We start from the raw sequence: 20,090 nt of genomic DNA, 5'->3' as shown, positions 1-20,090 counted from the left end.
GATAGTTCCTTTGAGCTGACCTATTACCGTCATCACTGTTGGCAGAGGGCACTCATGCCCCATGACACTGCTCTACCATCAGGACCCACCTCTTCCCCCGTGTTCCCAGGGGACTGTGCTGTAAGGCTCCATGTGTGTACATGACCCACCAGACACCCTCGTTTCTGCGGTAACGTAATATGCTGGTCTGAATACCTGGGTGCCACAGCGCTAGGTGCCATCAAGAGGAGTACAAGAGAGATAGACAAATGTATGTTGATTCGATAAGTCAAATCAGATTAAACTAATGGAATTTCAGAGATTTTCCTGAATAATATTTTCCTTATGAACTTGCTACTAAACTCGGTTGCAGCTTGGCCTGCCTGGAGTTGAGAGACTCTGGTCCAGAGAAGTTGGCAGGCTGGGGGGACGATGATTTGGAGATAACCACATGTCACATGTGTGCAGCTGGCTCTTCACATAGAGTCTGTAAAATGGTTCACATTCATGGTCTTTTTAATTCTTGTCCATACAAATATCCCAGGGGAGTGGCAGGATGAGGAGCACAGCCTCTGTGGATAGGTCCTTAGAAGAAAGAACCAGAGTCGCTCAAGCCCAGAACGGCCCTGCCCTTTGTACCATCACCAACTCTGTCCTCGGCCTCCTGCTGCCTTGGTGCTCAACTCTCTGCTACCTGAGGGGTGGGGGCAACATCTGAAGCCTTCCAGCCTTCCAGGCACATTTGACCTGGCACAGGCAGCTGCTTGTACAGTAGCTTTCATTTCCCCAGGAAGCCAAGTGACATAGGCATATACCTGTGGAAAGTTCTGGAAAATAGTGCCCCTTGCTCACTGGATCCTTTGAACAATGCTCAACACCCGTGTCTCTCACTTTCTCAACTTTAAAGGGAACACAAAAAGATACATGCACCCTTATGTTCATAGTAGCACTATTTACAATGGCCAAGACATGGAAGCAACTTCAAAGTCCATCAAAAGATGAATGGATAAAGAAGATGTGGTATATATATATACAATGGAATACTACTCAGCCATAAAAAAGAATGAAATAATGCCATTTGTAGCAACATAGATGGACCTAGAGATTTATTTATTTATTATTAATTTTTTGCCACATTGGGTCTTCGTTGCTGCGCATGGACTTTCTCTAGCTGTGGTGAGTGGGGGCTACTCTTCATTGCGGTAAATGGGCTTCTCACTGCGGTGGCTTCTCTTGCTGTAGAGCACAGGCTCTAGGCACGTGAGCTTCAGTAGTTGCAGCACGTGGGCTCAGTAGTTGTGGCTCGCAGGCTTAGTTGCTCCACAGCATGTGGGATCTTCCCAGACCAAAGATCAAACCCTTGTCCCCTGCACTGGCAGGCAGATTCTTAACCACTGCGCCACCAGGGAAGTCCCGGACCTAGAGATTATTACACTAAGTGAAGTAAGTCAGACAGAGAGACAAATATATCTCACTTATATGTGGAAATCTAAAAAAAAAAAAGTGATACAAATGGACTTACCTACAAAACAGAAATAGACTCACAGACATAGAAAACAAACTTATGGTTACCAAAGGGGAAAGGTGGGGAGAGGGATAAATTTGGAATTTAGGATTAACAGATACACATTACTAAATATAAAATAGAAAAACAAGGACGTACTCTATAGCACAGGGAACTATATTCAATATCTATCTATCTGTATATATATATATAAAACTGAATCACGTTGCTGTACACCCAAAACACTGTAAATCAACTATGCTTCGATAAAAAGTAATAAATCAATAAAGGGAACATTGGAGGATGTTCAGATCAGTCAGGATGGGAGAGGAGGAGCAGTCCTTGCATCTGAGTAAGCGTTGACAATACAGAGAATATCTAGCGAAGAGAAGAACGGGGCAGGCGCGATGGGGTCTGTAAACATGAGGGGGGATCAGGAGGACCGGGCAGGGCAGAAGAGGACCACGTGATCCACACGATGAGGGGAAGCTAGAGAGACACTATGAGGAAGTAAGTTCACTATAAGGAAGAGTTTTCCAACATCAGTAGTCTCCAAAGATGAGAAGAAGTGAGTTCTCCAGCGCTGGAGAGGTTCAAGTGAGACCACCAGGAGCACCAGGCAAGGAAGGAGTTAAGGATGAGAAGCTGGGCTAGGTCAGACCCCCAGCTGGGGGTGACTTTCCCCCACCGAGGAAATACTGCAATGTCTGCAGACTCTTAGGTTGTCACACTGAGACGTGCTACTAGCATCTACTGAGTAGAGGCCAGGGGTGCTGCTAAATACCTTACAATGTCCAGGACAGTCCCCACAACAAAGAACTATCTGGCCCCAAATCTGAACAGCGCTGAGAAACCCTGGAGTAGATAAACTGGAAGTCTGGAGCCTAATTTAATATTTTTAAAATAAATTTATTTATTTATTTTATTTTTGGCTGCGTTGGGTCTTTGCTGCATGAGGGCTTTCTCCAGTTGCGGCGAGGGGGGGGCTACTCTTCGTTAAGGTGCACGGGCTTCTCATTGCAGTGGCTTCTCTTGTTGCGGAGCATGGGCTCTAGGCGTGCGGGCTCAGTAGTTGTGGCTCGCGGGCTCTAGAGCGCAGGCTCAGTAGTTGTGGCTCACGGGCTTAGTTGCTCTGTGTCATGTGGGGTCTTCCCGGACCAGGGCTCAAACCCATGTCCCCTGCACTGGCAGGCGGATTCTTAACCACTGCACCACCAGGAAAGCCCCCAAGGCTGGAGTCTAGGGTAATCGCCCCTGCAATCTGTCCAGGAGCTCAGAAGACCATGGAAGGTAATCAGTGAAATGCCAGAAATAACTGGATTTCAAGGAAGATTGCAAAATAGGATGTTCAAGTTGACATCAGAAATATATTTGCAGTTTCAGACATCGAGGGTTACATTTTGGGACTCTGGCCATCCCTGCTGTAGCCAAAACTATGAGCATGTTATTCTCCAAAAAGCAAATTTATATGTTCCCACCACTTCCACCCACTTCCACGTACAGGTTGCAAAACCATGTCCATAGAGCTAGAGGTGGGTGGGTGTGGGGTGGGGAATAGCTGAAAACAAGCAAAGGGAGGAATCTGCAGTGAGGTTTCACCCAAAGACCTCTAAAAATTATTCCCAATATCTCCTCTAAAATTATTTTAATATACTTTTTATGCCTTCTGGGTGATGAAATTGATCGACCCCCAGAAAAGTCCTGTGACTATAAAGAAACTCATTTTTGCCAGACTTATCACACTCAAAGCTTGAAAATCAGATGGCTCTGAGGTTGACTCTCGACTGTCAGTTACCAGCGGGTCATTGGGCAAGTTATTTAACCCTCCGGTGCCTCAGTTTCCTCATCTATAAAACAGGACAAATAATATCTATGTCATAGGACAGCTGTGAGGGTTACACAAGTAAGTGCACAACGCCTGGTACCTGCCAGACGCTCACTGAGTGGCAGCTATTATTTGTATGATTACCTCTTCGGGAGATCTAAATAGCGTGTGACATTGGGTTAGGCATTGAGCAAGAAAATTATGCCATCTTGACACTCACATCTAAGATAAAAATTAGCTTGCCTTAATTATAGTTCTCCATTATTATTAATTAAAACAAATAAGTAGCTGTCAGTCAACAGATACACACCCTAGGGAGGGAGATATTACCAATTTATAGATGAAGAAACTGAGATGCAGATGTTAAGTCACTGGCCTGGTAACATAGTAGCTCTTAAGTGGCAGAGGCAGAATTAGAACCCATGTGCTTGCAGGACACCAATGCCTCCTTGTTCCTTTCCATTTGCCTTCACAGCCTGCTTCCTTGGCTTTGGACTGGATCTGGGGATCTTGGAGCATCTCACTGCAGCAAGACTTGTCCTCAAAGCCTTCATAGGCACCAAGGTATAAATGACCAGTGACAGCAAAAACAGCCCCCTAAACCTTAAGACTCCTAACCTAGACTCCACTTAGGGCAAAGATAGAGATGCATGAGCTATTTTCAATATTTCAAAAAGCCATACATTTGGGGAATTTCCTGGCAGTCCAGTGGTTAGGACTTTGTGCTCTCACTGCTGGGGCCCTGGGTTCCATCCCTGGTCGGGGAACTAAAATCCCATAAGTCGCGTGGTGTGGCAAAAAAAAAAAAAAAAAAAAAAACACCATACATTTACCCCTGATGAAGCTGAAAAACTTAATTAAGATGCAGTGTTTCACTGATTTAAGCTGGAATGACATCTACTCTCTAGGTAATACTGGTGACTTCAACCTGATTAGAAATTCTGATGGACAGACAGTTCCTATGTCTTTGATGAGTAAAAATGAGAAATCTAAGCAATATGGCTTGTTTCACAGTAAAAAGTCCATCAAAACCTAAACTCCATGGAAGAGAATAATTTTAAAAATGCCCTTACTTGGACATATATACACTACCAAACGTAAAATAGATAGCTAGTGGGAAGCAGCCGAATAGCACAGGGAGATCGCCTTGGTGCTTTGTGACCACCTAGAGGGGTGGGATAGGGAGGCTGGGAGGGAGACGCAAGAGGGAGGAGATACAGGGATATATGTATATGTATAGCTGATTCACTTTGTTATACAGCAGAAACTAACACACCATTGTAAAGCAATTATACTCCAATAAAGATGTTAAAAAAAAAAATGCCCTTACTGATGTCTGGGAGTCACTGAGCTAAAAAGAAAGAGCAGACGTCATGAAATATCAGGCACAAGACAGCATGTGCCTGAGGACCTGGGGAGCAGGGCCATTATGTATGAGACATCAGGGTGCCCGCCCTACCCACACCTTCTTTTCAGGGAACACTGTTTTGCCCAGAGCCCTGTGGAGTGGACGCTGCCATATCCGCCACCATGTGTCCTAGCCTCTAGAAGAGTGGATTGGACACTGTGGACTCACTCATCTTTAAGCTGTTGGGCAATCTAGAGCATGTATAGCTGGGTCACAATAATGAGCTGGGTCTATGGTGTTTCTCTCTTGGAAACCAGGAGTTGGGAAACTGAGAGATGGAGGCAGTTTCCAGCAGAGGTGGAAGACAGGAGGCCAGGACCCCAGCCCACCCCACATAGGTGCAAAAAATGCCACTGAAATATCATGGCTGCTGGCTACATAGATCTTTTGTGGAAATAGCTAAAGGGTTAAGATCCATTTATTATAGAAAGACTAGACTAAACGTTCCCAAATGGGGAATCCAACGAAGGGGGACCCTAATTTGTGCCACAGTGATAAGAGGGTGCAATGCCCCACTGAGCCTAAGGGGTGCTGGTATGGTAGTTAGCAAGAGATTCTCTAAGGGACACAGAACTCTGGGGCAGAGGAGATGGACTGGAGACCCAGTCTTTCCTCCCCATGAGGGGAGGTTTTACTTTATTAAATAGAATTTGTAAGATCTCCACGTGCCTGAGGCACACTAGGCTGGTTCTGGCAGTTTATCAACCGTCCATCAAACTCCACTTATTCCTTCTTCCGCAGTGGTGCAATCAGAGCCAGGCACCTGACTGATTATCAGGGCTACAGCTCCCAGCCTCTCTTGCAGCTCCCTGTGACCCTGTGGCTGAGTTTTTACCAATAAAATATGAGCAGAAAAGATGAGTGGTACATTTGGGCTGGTACATTAAGAGAGCGGCGTGCCTCCCCATTTGCCCTGTCGTGCCAGCTGCTATCTAGGCCATGCAGGCAGGGACAGTACACTTAGGACACTGCTAATTAAGTGTGGTCCATGCATCAGCTGCTCATCCTTGAACCGTTTGTAACCCATCCACAACAAGATAAAGAGTTTATGCCAGAATGCAAATCAACAGCACTAAACACAAATCATTAAACACAGTGTTCAGCTGACAAAGCAAGATATTCTCGATGAAGGAAGCAATGCATTGATTTACATGCTGCCACAAGCTCCTTATCTCCTTGCAGAGCATCCCTTTGAGGAGCAGAGCACTAGGGAGGGGTAGAGGCACAAGATGGAATGAACCTGGGTTCCTGAATATCTACATGGAACAGAGCGCTAGACTATAACAAAAAAGAGGAACAAGACATCCCTATCTGGCAGGGCTGTGCTTAAGATTTTAAAAGCGATATGAAAAGATACCCAGCCAGGATCTACTGGGGCTCATTCAGTACTGGCTGAATGAAACCTGCAATGGTTTCTTTCTCTAACTTGTAACAATCCATTGTCTTTTCTGGTTAGAGGACTGGACTCAGGCTGCTATACCTGGAGGACAATGCAGCCATTCACATCTCTTGAGTCCCTGTTCTGTACCTTGGACTGGGTCAGACGCTGTGGATTCAGCCCTGAGCAAGACTGACACACTCTCTGCCCTTGTGGGATGCCAAAGCAAATGACAAGTCTAAGCCCGAGACCAGGTGCAGAAAGCCTGTAGACTAGGGTGCTTAGAGCAAGAGCTGAAGTGAATGGAGGAACCTGGGTAGCTCCTGGTCTGCAATAGACCCAAGAGTGTGTTGCCTGAATTTGCAGGAGAGTTGCACTTTCTGTAGAGCTGTTCCCACACTTCATTGTATTTACAGTAGTTTTCCCTTGGTTTCATAGTGGGAAAAACTTCATTAAAAGATTCTAAAATAATCTTGATTAAACTAAGGGGAAAGGACATTTTTCTATAACTTAGTCTGGAGAGCTAAAGGTTTAATGCCCCTCCAAAGGCCCAAGGTTGCAAAAGCCATTTAGACCCAAGCATTTCTTAGGTTAGTTGTTCATTCATCAAATCGTTGTTGAACACCACTGTGAGCCAGGCTCTTTGCAGACACACAGGGGAACAAGACCAAGTCCCTGTGTTCCTGCAAGCTCACTGCCAAGTGGGAAGTGGTAAGCCTACGGATGATCACCTGACTGTGGAACATTTGCCTACTAATGAGCAGAGCCTGGGAACCCGGAAGGATGGAGTCCAAGCCAATTGTAGGCTTTTTTTCCCCTTGATTTTCACCCGGGGTATTCCCTTAGGATAGTATTACTCTATCGCTTGGCTAATAATAGTGATCTTGATATTAGCATTTAACCTTCTAGCCAGACACATGCATGGAAATACTCTTCCAAGCCCGAGAATACTCAGTCATGCAATATGCACATATCCTCTAAGAACGGCACAGATGTATTGAATCACCAGATATCCCGAAAGATGTATGATTTCAACCTAATTGGTATCAACGCCCAGTACCGACATGGAACACCAGCAGGAACCAGCGAGACCATTCACCAGCACTCGGTGAGGAATAGGCATGCAGGAGCACGCCAGCACACCCCCAGCTCTGACAGCCGAATCGTGGGCAACAGCGTCCTACCAGCTTCTATTCACTGTTGCATTGCTATGGTGCCCACCCCCTTTGTATCCATGGCATTGAGAACCTCGGGGGTTGGGCCGGTGACCATTCCTCATATCTGAGAACAGAAGGAGCTGGGGAAGGTTGGGCAGCTCTAGAGAAGTGTGTAAATGGCAGTTTAGGGACAGTTTGAGCTTTCTGGTAGAGGCAGCCTAGGGAAATTGCCACAAACGCTTCATCTATTATGTGGATGCCGTATGCTGGTGCAAGGACCCAGGAGTATAGTAAAACTATTGTTAGTATTGTTAACTCCGATCACGTTACATGTCTTTCCCGCTCCAGCCTCCGTCGCACCCTACAAATGGGCAGGGACGCCTCCGAAACCCCAGGTGGGGTGAGGGTCTTACTGGCGGCGGTGAAGCGACGGCGCCCTGTGGGAGGCAGGCAAAGGTCGGGAGGTTCATGGGCAGGGACCGCGAGGAGGGAGGTGGTCCACAAAGGGGGAAAGTCTGAGAATCAGAGGTCCTTTGCAATCCGGGCTCCGGTCCCCTCCAGCAAAGCCCAGCCTAAAAGCATCCATCCTTGGCGCACATCCCTCTCTATCTCCCCCACCCCAGCTGCGCCCCTCGCCCCTGGGGTCAGGCCGCGGGGTCACTGCTCCCCCTTGCAGGATCCGAAGGCAGCTAACGCGGGAGGCGCCCCGGTGAGGCTGCGGAGGGAGGAGTCCCCTAAATTGTGCTGGAGCGAAGGCGTCGAGGATAGGAAGAACTAACCCAGGGTGGGGAAGGCGGACGGGACTCGGAGGAAGAGAGAGAGGGGACAAGGTACGCTCAGCCTTTTCAGCACTCGGCAGGAAGATGCATGATTTTCGGAGACCGTTGTCCCAGCGCTCAGGCTCGCTCTAGGGAGACGTCAGAGCGCTGGGGTCGGCGGTGGAGGAGCCCCCCCACCCCCCCGCCCGGGCTTGCATATAAAGTCGGGGCGTCGTGGAGCAGCAGTGGCGCGGGCGGCGGCGGCGGCGGCGCTCCTCTGAGGTCCTGGTCCTCCGTCTCGCCTCTGCGGTGAAAGCGCGCTCTCCGCCCAGCCTCGCCGCGGCGCTCCGAGGGCTTCCCGCCGGGACCATGCGCGGCCGCGACTTCGCGCTCGTCCTGCTGGCTCTGGTCCTGTGCCAGGCGCCCCGGGGGCCGGCCGCCCCGGTGTCGGCGGGCGCAGGGACCACGCTGGCCAAGATGTACCCGCGCGGCAACCACTGGGCGGTGGGTGAGTGTCCGGCGCGCTCTAGTGCTGGCGGGACCAGCCCGCCGAGGGGGCCAGTCTCCCCATCTCTCAGCTTTTCTGCGGCTCTGCGTTGGGGGCTGGGTTTGCTCCGACCTTTCTGCTCGGACGCCAACCCCGTTCTCCCAAAACTCCACCCTGCCCTTCAGTATCCCGGGAAGCCGTCGGTCCCTCGGCAGCCTCCGGCTGGTCCCTCGGTCCTTTCCCGCTCTCTTCTCTTCCCCCACCCCCCCAGGACACCGAGCCAGCACGCAGCTCTCCAAAATCCCAACCGTACGCGGAGATCACCCCCGCTCCGCATCTCCCAGCAGCTCCTTTTATCCGTCTAATCACAACCCTGTCTGGCACGGTTCTCTCCCTGAGCAACTTTGAGGAGCTGGGTCCCCGAGCGCGTCTCGGAGGGCTGGTCCAGCCTGGCGGCTGCGCCTTTACCCCCCGGCAAAGCCACAGGTGTGGGACGCGGGGCGCAGCGCCCACCCTGGGTTTCAAATCTGTTCGGCAAGCAGCGCCTGAATCCCACCTCTATTTGGGGCTCGCCTGAATTTCCTCAGTCCTTCTTCGCCTTGCAGCGATTTTCTTTTCCTTGCCCTTTGCCCAACCCTCCCTCCTTCCATCCGGCAGGCTCGGTGCTCCGGGAATCACACCTGGTCTCCACGCTGATCCCGGGTCTCTGTCCCCTAAGTCCTCGCTTTTCTCCGCCTCTCTTGACCCGAGACCTCACCCTCTCCCCTAGCTCCTTCCCTCTTTCCCCTGCCTACAAGTCCTGCTTTCCAGGCACGGGCTTGGAGGTTCGCTCGTCCCGGCCCCCGGAACCGCAGCGGCTTGGACCGGGTCGCGGGCCGCGGAGCGCGCACCCGCTGCTTCCCCGCAGCTGGGAGGCAGGTAGCGGCCCCGCTGCTTCTCGCTGCTCCAGCATCACCCCGGGGCTCTGGGCCGCGCCGAGCAGAGCCTCTGGCAAATGGTGCCAAGCGTTCGACTTCCTCAGACAGCTCCCCACACAGCCATCTACGACAACCCTAGCATTTCCCGGGAAGCTGGTCGGTCCCTAGAGAGATTTAAGGCGGTGTGTGTGTGTGTGTGTGTGTGTGTGTGTGTGTGTGTGTGTGTTTCACGATTTCCTTAGTCATCTACTTAGAAGTAGGGGAGGGTGTGTTGGAAAGATACTTGCTAATTCAACTCTCAGAGGATTTACAGACTCTCGGCGTGAAGACTAGGATGAATTTAGAAGATGGGTGAAGCTAGAACTGCACGTCCTCAGCTCCTGTGCGTTGTGTAGGTTTCCCTCAGAGAAATGAAGCGCTCTGGGTTGCAAAAGACTAGTTTTCATTATTACTGAAAGAATCATTTGCCAAGTCTTGGCAACCCCAGGGATGAAAGTATTTGTCATCTTTGAGGGACACCCGGAACCCAGGAGCCTGGTATAGAGAGGAAGGGTTGGGATGGGTGAAAACCCTTGCACTTCCAGAGAGAAGGATACTTAGAAGATGTTAAAGAAGCCAAACCTAGAATCGATACTTTAAAAAGGGCTCCTGGGAGTTTAGATCAAGCGGTCATTGTCCAGTGCGGCCAGCAGCCGGTGGGCTGGGAAGGTAGAATGAAACTTCCAGACTTGCAGCCTCTTTTTGCTCATCCATGTTTTTGTACTAAAAAGACTTATTGTTAAGGTAACCCTTGCAGGCTAAACGCAGGCCAAGAGAGTTAGCTGGGAAGCTGTAACCATGGTATTTCTGATGCAAGCCAACCCTGATTGCTGTGGTTCCAAAGAACATCAGTCCCCAGGTCGGCCACTTAATCACCCTTCATGGTGGTACTTGGGCATTCCCAGCCCCAAAGTGTACTGTCCAGTGACACCCCCAAATTGTCTTATTCTCTTATTTGTTCTCGAACACACTCTTTTTCCTTTTTCTCCCTTGACTAACTGTGCAGAGTTGATGAAGAACAAGGAGAAGAGGGAGGTGACATAGAAAATCGCATTTAGATTTAAAATGACGTTGCAGTTGAGCAAAAGTTTGCTTTGGGTGGACATGCCCTCTGTTGGAATGTGAGCATTCACAAGCATGAATGCCATGTTAGATTTTAAATTGAGCTTTCTGCTCTAAGTAAATGCCTGTCCTCCTCAATCACTGAAGACATGGAGGTTAATTTTAATTAATGCAAACGAAAGCTACATATTGCTGTCCCTGAAGAAGCTGTCAGCAGAAATTTGCAGGTTTGTTAAGTGAATTGCTTCTTCCAGCTGTGAGAAACGTGATGTGGCCATGGAAAAACAAGTTCCATGGAAAAACAAGTTAACAGACTGAAAACGTAACCAATTCTTATCTGTCTCGATGTTCATGGAAATGTTTTGCGTGCGATGAAAATATAGGTCAACACTAACACTGGAAACTATCCCCTGTGCACCCATGAAATGTTTCTGGTCGTGGTTCTAACTCTGACGAGGAGCGTGCCGTGGAGGGTTGAACGCTGAGCACCAGTGTTCAGCGGCAGAATGGCTTTACATGATTGTGCTACCCGAGCTACTGTGAAATACAGCTGAAGTATCACTCCAGAAAAACTAGCTCTTAATACTGAACACTTTCTGTCTTAATGGATATTTTCTGAAGTTAGGATAATCTTCAAGTATGGAGCTCAAGAAAATTCTTTTCTGTTGCAAACCTGCCATTTTAGTGGTATTTTTAAGTGATTAAAAAGGACAAAAGCTTCCCCCCCCACCCCTGGCAAGGTTTTCTTTTTTTAAGTGCCTATCTTTTGATCTCCATTATTATTATATGGATACATAACAAATGATGATGGGAGAAGAGATGGAAGTGGGCATATCGCCCACGTTGCCATGGAGACGATTATTTGGTTGATGGTAGCTAGCTAAGAAGTGCATTAGGACCCAGGGAACGTGTGCTTCCCTGGGATGTTATAGATGGCGCACTTTCCTTAGAAAAAAGAAAAACATCTGTGGTCTAGGGGAGGGAGTCTGAACACCCATCCACCAAATATGCAAATACTGAAATTCAGTACAAGGTCCCAAAGATCTATGTTAAATCACCCAAAGAATGGAGGCCCATTTTAGCCTTCCATTGTAGAAAAGTCACAGAATTCTTCAAGCATGACAAAAATGAAGTTATTTGTAAAAACATCTCCATCATCCCTCTGCTTCATTGCCAATAACGCCTTTCTCATTTCCAGCATCCTAACCAGATGATAGGCAATGACCGAGGACAAGAGCAACTGAGGTCATTACTGGGAGCATCAGATTCTAATCCCACTTTCCCATTATCATGATTCAATTTCCTCCATATATATAAAGCCAAATGATTTGCTACTTCCTGGTAAGTTGTGGAACATAATCATTGTGATGGCTAAATGCAAAGTTATTTAGTGGATATCTGGGCACCAAGTTCACCAAGCAGATAAGTGAGGAGCCAGTGTTTCAAGATTCCAATGCTTCAGTTGGGACGGTGTCCTTAATAGAGTCTTAAAATTGTGTGACGTGTCAGGTCCTAAGTGACTTGGCAAAGCTCACACTGCAATGCAGGAAGACCTCATTTTCAGGCTCCCTAATACACACAGAATTAATTTTTCTGAGCCGCATAACTGAGTCATGGCATAGTGATATATGATCTCCATTCCTTTTGATAACATTAGAAAGCCTTTGGCAGACTTTATCCTTATTTCCAGACCCCAGAATGATTTCTAACTGCCTTATATCCTTAGGAAGTTCAAAGACACTTCAAAGCAGTATAACATCGTAGGGTTCGGACTGTGAGTTGATTTTAATCCCAGCATTTTTACTTGCATGTATGTGACTTTTGGCAAGTCTCGTTTTCATCAAATTTATTACAGTGTGGATCAAATGAAATAATCTGCATTTAAACATCCTGTGAACTGTAAATACACACACAAGCAATAAAGTTACCGTGAGGGCTTCTCTCTTGGTGGACAGAGCAACTGGGAAGGGGCCTCCTTCCATTTGCAGTGACTGAGGTCTGCCACATACTATTTTCATGATGCTTGCCTTACATACTTCTAATGCCAGTCAACACTGGAGCCACAGAGAGCTCTTTCCTTGTGAGCTTTAAATCAAAAGCACCATAGTTTTATTAGTGTTAGAAATTTGAAAATGCTATAAAACCCAATTACAGAGAAATGGAGAAAATCAACTGAAGAAAGTAAATAAGATAATGTGAGTATATTCAAGCAATGGGCTAAAATGTAAAGAATACAGACCTTAAATTCCATGCCCTTCTGACCCTAAGGCTATCCCCATTTGCATACATGAATTTCCATGTTTTTAGTGGTTTGGCCTCCTGCACAGCAACTTTTATTTGTTTATATGGCAAATGCTCATCTCTGGAGCTAATGATAAACTTTGGTGACCATTTTAGACCTCCAAGAGAAAATTCTGCATTTATATGGCTGAAAAGTGTTGGCCAAAACTGGTCTTCAACCTGTGTTTCATTACAAACTGTAATTTCTAGGTGCAATTTCTAGGTTCAGTCTCAGCTAAAATTCTAAGAGTGTTTAAATGAAAAATTCCTTTGCTACATTTGTATTACAGATAAGAGGAAAGCAACACCTTTTAATTAATTTATTTATTTTTATTTTTTAAAACTTTATTTATTTATTTTTGGCTGCTTTGGGTCTTCGTTGCTGCGCGCGGGCTTTCTCTAGCTGCCGCGAGCTGGGGCTACTCTTCGTTGTGATGCGCAGGCTTCTCATTGCGGTGGCTTCTCTTGTTGTGGAGCAAGGGCTCTAGGCGCTCAGGCTTCAGTAGTGTGGCATGTGGGCTCAGTAGTTGTGGCTCGCGGGCTCTAGAGCAGTTGTGGTGCACAGGCTTAGTTGCTCCGTGGAATGTGGGATCTTCCTGGACCAGGGCTCGAACCCGTGTTCTCTGCATTGGCAGGCGGATTCTTAACCACTGCTCTACCAGGGAAGTCCAAGCAACACCTTTTTAATCACACAAAGAAAAGCACGGAGACTTTTCTTTTCGGGAGCAATTCAAGATTGACTGGGGTAGATGTTCAAACGCCATCATTCAGCTGGGAATAGAATTCGGTGCACACAGAAATGGTGATAGAATTTTAGATATGGAGGGTTCTTTCGATGTCATCTGGTCCAACATGTTCATTTTATTGCTGATAAAATTGAAGGTTCGGGATGCTAAATGACTTGAGAGAGGTCACCTGGCTAGTTAGCAGAGGGGCTGGGACCAGACCCAGGGCTTCTGAGCTGCAGTTCTGAATTCTGTCCATTCATTAGGCGTTTTGAACAGGGATCAAAATCTGTCAGTCGTTTATGAACTAACTCCTAATAATATCAGTAAAATGCTATTTATCCCTCATTTAGGAGAAAGCAGCACAAACACAATTGGTGCCCTTTTTAATTTCTTGTTCATTCATTCCCCTGGGTTCAATTTGTGGCATTCTATTTTTGTTGGGTTTGTTTTGAACCAGAGTATATGCTTATTTTATTTCTTTATGAATGTGGCATTGAATTTCTTTTTAAATTGAAGTATAATTGACATACAAAATTATATGGTACAGGTGTACAAAATAGTGATTCATAAATTTTAAAGGCTATACTCCATTTACAGTTATTATAAAATATTGGCTATATATTGTTTCTGGTTTTGAACAGGACACTTAATGGGAAAAAAGAGCACAGGAGAGGCCCCGTATGTTTATGAGGGAGGGAGCCTGACGGAGCAGCTGAGGGAGTACATTCGCTGGGAGGAAGCTACAAGGAATTTGCTAAGCCTCCTAGAAGCAAAGGGGACCAGAAGCCATCAGCCACCTCAACGCGAGCCCCTGGGCATTCTCCAGTCTACTTGGGATTCAGAGGACAGCAGCAACTTTAAAGACGTGGGATCAAGACTCAAAGGTATAATGAACATACTGGGGAAGTGGGAGCGGGGTGAGGAGGGGTCGGGGGGTAGGAGGTGTTTGGGGAGAGTTGGAAGGAGGGGAGGTTTGAGCAGGGAAGAATAAAACTGTTCAGAGGTAAGACTTCACAGCAACTACATCGGGCTGGCATCAGTACACACTCAGAAAATGAGTGGCCAATCCTTATGCTAGCTTTTCTTTTCAGCATATCATAAATGATTTTTCCTCTTAACACATCAAACTCCAATTTAGGAGTTTTGTTAGCAATTGTGCATTGATAGGATTTTTTAGCCTACCAGACCCTTCCAATATATTTTGATAGTGAGGCCATAGATTATTTGAGTTGATCCCTGTGGATCTATAGATATGTTTATTTTTGATGAACACTAGTGGAAGGGCCTATTCACAGATGCTTTTGGAAGAGAGCATTCTTGTTTGCTACTTTTGATGCAAAATAGCACTCCTTCATATTTGTTCCCAGATTACCTAGTTTGGGTCTCATCCTAATATTTTAAAACTTGGTGAAAATATCTCAGGCCAACTGATCTGTTCAGTATATGATTTTACAGAGGATAGGGGGAAAGAATTATACCAAATTGGCATTGTTTAGCTACAAAGACAGTAAATGAGATAAAAGAGAGAATAAAATTTATAGGAAGAAAGCAAGGCAACTGAAAATGATGTGATTCTCATTAACTTTTAAGAAGTTTCCATGAAATTTATGATAAAAGGCAAAAATAGTCATTACAATACTCCTAATAATAACAACTGCTAGTTTTAGTGAGTATTTTTTATAATCCAAGTACGGGTGAAACACCTTACCTTCATCCATTTCCTCGGGTAATGCTCACAGCAGTCTTAGGAGAAAGATTCAGGACGATTCTATTATTCTCTCCATTTTAGAGGTGAGGAAACTGAGACCAGTCATGTAGCTTTTCAAGGGAAAAGCCCGTGCTGTCTGCCTTGGACAGTCCACTGCCATGTGAGGCATCTTCTGGGAATAGACCTCATTGATCTTAAATACGAAGGATGCAGGATGCAGTAGCAGCTTTCCCTCTCGATGTTTCTGGCAATAAATAATATTGTGTTTCACTCACAGACCTTGGGGAGTTCACGCCGTCCCTCTTTCATGGTGGTTAACTCTGACTGATGACCCCTTAACAGAGGCTCAGGGCTGGTGTGGCCAAGCCTCGGATGGTTTCTCCAGAGGGAGGCTTTATGTGTCACCACTCTTCGGTCTACTGTGGATTCTCTGTGCTAAATGCAGAGCCAAAAAAGTTCCTTTGTTGCATTAAGCACCTAGAGAGAAAGTCTCTGGTAGCCTTTATTCAGAAAGAAAATCAGGATTAAATCAAGCAATACAGAAATAAGTATCAACTTTGTACAGAGCCCTGAATGACTGATTCTCTTGTCCACACCCTTGTCTGTGAATAGATCACGTGGTTCTAAAGGCTCTTGGAATTTGTGATTGACTTCTTGGGCCCCGGCTGGCCTGGCCTATTCTTGGCCAAGTGCTTTGCTGGACTTCCTGTGGGTGGACGTCCAACAGCAGTGCCTTCTCCTTGGTCTGAAGAGTAATAATGATCACCACCACAAAACCCTCTAAAATAACTTGACAAACACTGAAATGGACTTACCCTCATAGCTCATTCATAAAATAGCCTCCCACGCCCTATCATGTTATTAATCTATAGTGCTTCATTTTGACCCAAACAATACCCACTTTGAATTGCTTTATTCCCCCGAACTTAGCTCTGCATAACTTTGGAATGTTTTGAAAAATGCAACTCCTTCCTCAAGGGTCAAAATTTTTCTGCCATCTTCAGAAGGACATTCTGTAAACTTCGAAGGCAATTGCAAAAGAATAGCTCCAAAAAGGTCTCCGAGCAGCAGTTCTATAGGATGGAGTGGGTGGGGAGTCACAGAAAGTGACTGCTTTAAGGGGACAATATTTATCAGTATACAGTGTGAGCTGGAAAAGTCATCTTTTTCTAATCAGGCCTTGCTTTTCTATTATATCTCTTTATGCTTTGTTCCTCTTTTTACAAGCTCAGAAAGCCCATCTCATTTAATTCCACCTCAGATTGAATAACTAGCTATGGCACACATTGGTACCATTCTTTTGGATGTATTTCCCAGCAATATGAAAAACAAATCGAACACTTAGTTTAGTCTTTGCAGAAACCAAAACAGTTTATCACTTCTCTTGCTTTGGAAATTCCACCTCAATGAAAGTATGTTGATATGAAAACTGAAAACATCCTACAATTATCTTATTCACAAGGAGGAAGTACCAAGAGAATCATTCTGTTAGAAATCCTTATATCTCTCAGTGTTAGAAAGAAGTTTAATAATTTAGCTGAGCATTATCAGAACTAGCGGCAGGGATTTTCAGAGGCCGCGGACTTTTCTTAAACTTAAAAACTATCCACATATACTCCCCTCTCCCATTTCAGTAATAAAACATCAAGTCCTGTGGCCAAATCTCCCAGAGCCGGTTAGAAACTGAGCATCTTCCTACATTTTGATGACAAAGATATTTACTTGATTCAGAAAAGATTCATGTAAACGCGCACTGAATCTAGACTCCTATGTCACGGCAAACAGGAAGTTTTTAGCAACAATTACGGCCAACAATTTTCAAGGTGAACCTAAATCTTTTAACTTTACCCTTCTCACAAAAGTTGATGGAACTTTTACCCTGTGGTTTCTCTAACATGAAACAGTGTTTAGCTCAGCTCCAGGTCCTAATCCATAATCCTGGATGCGGCTGTGGATTGTCCTGAGTTTCAATGAAGGTTGAGGTTGGCCTTTGGGTTCCTTTTGTAATTGGGACCTAGTTCATTGTTTTTTGTTTTTTTTTAATTAATTAATTTATTTGTTCTTATTTTTGGCTGTGTTGGGTCTTCGTTGCTGAGCACGGGCTTTCTCTAGTTGTGGCGAGCGGGGGATACTCTTTGTTGCGGTGCGCAGGCTTCTCATTGTCGTGACTTCTCTTGTTGCGGAGCCCAGGCTCTAGGCACGCAGGCTTCAGTAGTTGTGGCGTGCAGGCTCAGTAGTTGTGGCTTGCAGGCTCTAGAGCGCAGGCTCAGTAGTTGTGGCGCAAGGGCTTAGTTGCTCCGTGGCATGTGGGATCTTCCTGGACCAGGGCTCGAACCCGTGTCCCCTGCATTGGCAGGTGGATTCTTAACCACTGTGCCATCAAGGAAGCCCCAGTTCATTGTTTTTTGAAGCCTAGGATTTTTTCTCTTATTTGGTGAGCATGAGGAAAGGGAACTGGGGAATGCATTGCGGGAGGTGTTACGGAAAGGAAGTAAATGTACAAATTTGCTCTCACTTTTAAGGGAGAGATCCCACTGTCCCATCAGATCAGCACAGAGAATAGAAAGGTTTTATTTATTAATATGTGAAATGCTCCAATGGAAGCTCCAAATATAGGGAAAGCAACATACGGTCAAGAGTAACTAAAAAGCTTCTGATTACCCCGTTTCTGTGAAGGCGGGGGCCAGCTTCACTCCGCTGCTTCCCACCTCAGAAACAGCGCCTCGCAGTCACAATGGCCAGCATCAAAAAATCTACACACAATAAATGCTGGAGCGGGTGTGGAGAAAACGGCACCCTCTGGCACTGTCGGTGGGAATGTAAATTGATGCAGCCACTATGCAGAACAGTGTGGAGGTTCCTTAAAAAACTAAAAATAGAATTACCATACGACCCAGCAATGCCACTACTGGCATATACCCTGAGAAAACCATAATTCAAAGAGAGTCATGTACCAAAATGTTCATTGCAGCTCTATTTACAATAGCCAGGACATGGAAACAACCTAAGTGTCCATCGACAGACGAATGGATAAAGAAGATGTGGCACATATATACAATGGAATATTACTCAGCCATAAAAAGAAATGAAATGGAGGTATTTGTAGTGAGGTGGATAGACCTACAGTCTGTCATGCAGAGTGAAGTAAGTCAGAAAGAGAAAAACAAATACCATATGCCAACACATATATATGGAATCTAAAAAAAAAACAAAACAAAAAACGGTTCTGAAGAACCTAGGGGCAGGACAGGGATAAAGACACAGATGTAGAGAATGGACTTGAGGACACGGGGAGTGAGAAGTGTAAGCTGGGACGAAGTGAGAGAGGGGCATGGACATATATACACTACCAAATGTGAAATAGATAGCTAGTGGGAAGCAGCTGCATAGCACAGGGAGATCAGCTCGGTGCTTTGTGACCACCTACAGGGGTGGGATAGGGAGGCTGGGAGGGAGACGCAAGAGGGAGGAGATACGGGGATATATGTATATGTATAGCAGATTCACTTTGTTATAAAGCAGAAACTAACACACCATTGTAAAACAATTATATTCCAATAAAGATGTTTAAAAAATAAATAAAATAAAATTAAGAACCTATCAAAAATAAATAAATAAATAAAACAGCTCCTGCCCACCCCTAACCATGGACCCCTCTCCTGCCTCCAAGTCCTTGATCTTCCTAGGTTACAGAATTTGTCTTTTCCTTGTCACTTTACTTCCATTCTCTTGAGTCAAACTCACAGATTCAATATTTTGAGCCAACATAGGGGACTTCCATGCATCTTGTCCCGTATCCTCAGCTGGCCCCTTTTGTGACCAGTGGCTCATATTGTGAGATGTATGACAGCATCTTCAGGCAGCCTGGTGACCCTTAATAGTGCAGCCTGGTCTCCTGGAGAAAGATGAAGCTAATTGGTCTGTGTGGGAATTGAACCCCAGGCCCTGGCTTCATTATCACCTGGTCAAAACAATTGAGCCACAGAGCAGATAATAACTGGTCTGAGAATCTCAGTAATTCCTTTATTAGAAACGAATGGTTGGTCTGGACGTTGGGGAACCTGAATTGCCAGAGAATCTTGGAAAGTGTAATAAGCTCTCATCTGGATGAAAAGTGTTTTCTCATCTCAGAGGGTAAAGGGTGCTATATGGGAACAAAGAAGTGTTTTAAAAGTAGAGCTACTCATTCTTCCTTCAGTCTTAGTTAATTTGAACAGAAGCCACAACAAGCCAACCACAATAAATTTAGAACTGGCAGAAACCCAAATTAGCTCCTCTTCCCAAGTTGCCCACACGACTACCATTTACAGTCATGGGTTTATAATGTTGAATTGTGTAATTCATAAACTAGTTTTGATTTGTGGAATGAGGCGTTGCCAAAGAAGCAAAGTAACAATTAAGATCCCACATTCCTTAGCAGTCTTCCTACCCAGCTGCTACTTTAGTAACAAATCCCTGGGGATGATACATTTAATTTCCAACTTTGGTCAAACTATACCTGTGTAAATGAACTTACGAAACAGAAACAGACTCACAGACATAGAGAACAGACTTGTGGTTGCCAAGATGGGGAGGGGGTGGGGGAGGGATGGAGTGGGAGTTTGGGATTAGCAGATGCAAACTATTATCCATAGAATAGGTCCTACTGTACAGCACAGGGAACTATATTCAATATCCTGTGATAAACTATAGAGGAAAAGAATATGAAAAAGAATGTATGTGCATGTATAACTGAATCACTTTTCTATACAGCAGAAATTAACACAACATTGTAAATCAACTATACTTCAATAAAAGGAATTTAAAAAAATAAAGTTTTCCTTAAAAAAAAAATATATATATATACATATGTAGTCATAT

The 20,090-nt window shown here is 45.5% G+C and overlaps 1 protein-coding gene across 4 annotated transcripts in view; it reads left to right on the top strand.

The window, feature by feature from the left end:
• The first annotated feature begins 8,376 nt into the window (after positions 1-8,376).
• GRP (gastrin releasing peptide) overlaps positions 8,377-20,090 on the top strand; it is a 14,721-nt gene continuing 3,007 nt past the window's right edge. For 2 of the 4 annotated variants that reach the window (XM_082353021.1, XM_082353020.1), the window contains exons 1-2: positions 8,377-8,517; positions 14,164-14,406. In XM_082353021.1, coding sequence (XP_082209147.1) covers positions 8,379-8,517; positions 14,164-14,406 — 382 coding nt within the window. In that variant the 5' untranslated portion in view covers positions 8,377-8,378. Of the gene's footprint in view, positions 8,518-14,163; positions 18,041-20,090 lie in introns of those variants that run through there. The other 2 variants (XM_082353022.1, XM_082353019.1) reach the window with 2 other exon arrangements.

The sequence above is a fragment of the Balaenoptera borealis genome (assembly GCF_965194805.1).
Source record: "Balaenoptera borealis genome assembly, chromosome: 14".
In the NCBI taxonomy this organism is placed as follows: domain Eukaryota; kingdom Metazoa; phylum Chordata; class Mammalia; order Artiodactyla; family Balaenopteridae; genus Balaenoptera; species Balaenoptera borealis.
Note: the sequence above shows the minus strand (reverse complement) of the source record. Positions and strands in the feature narration are given on the sequence as shown.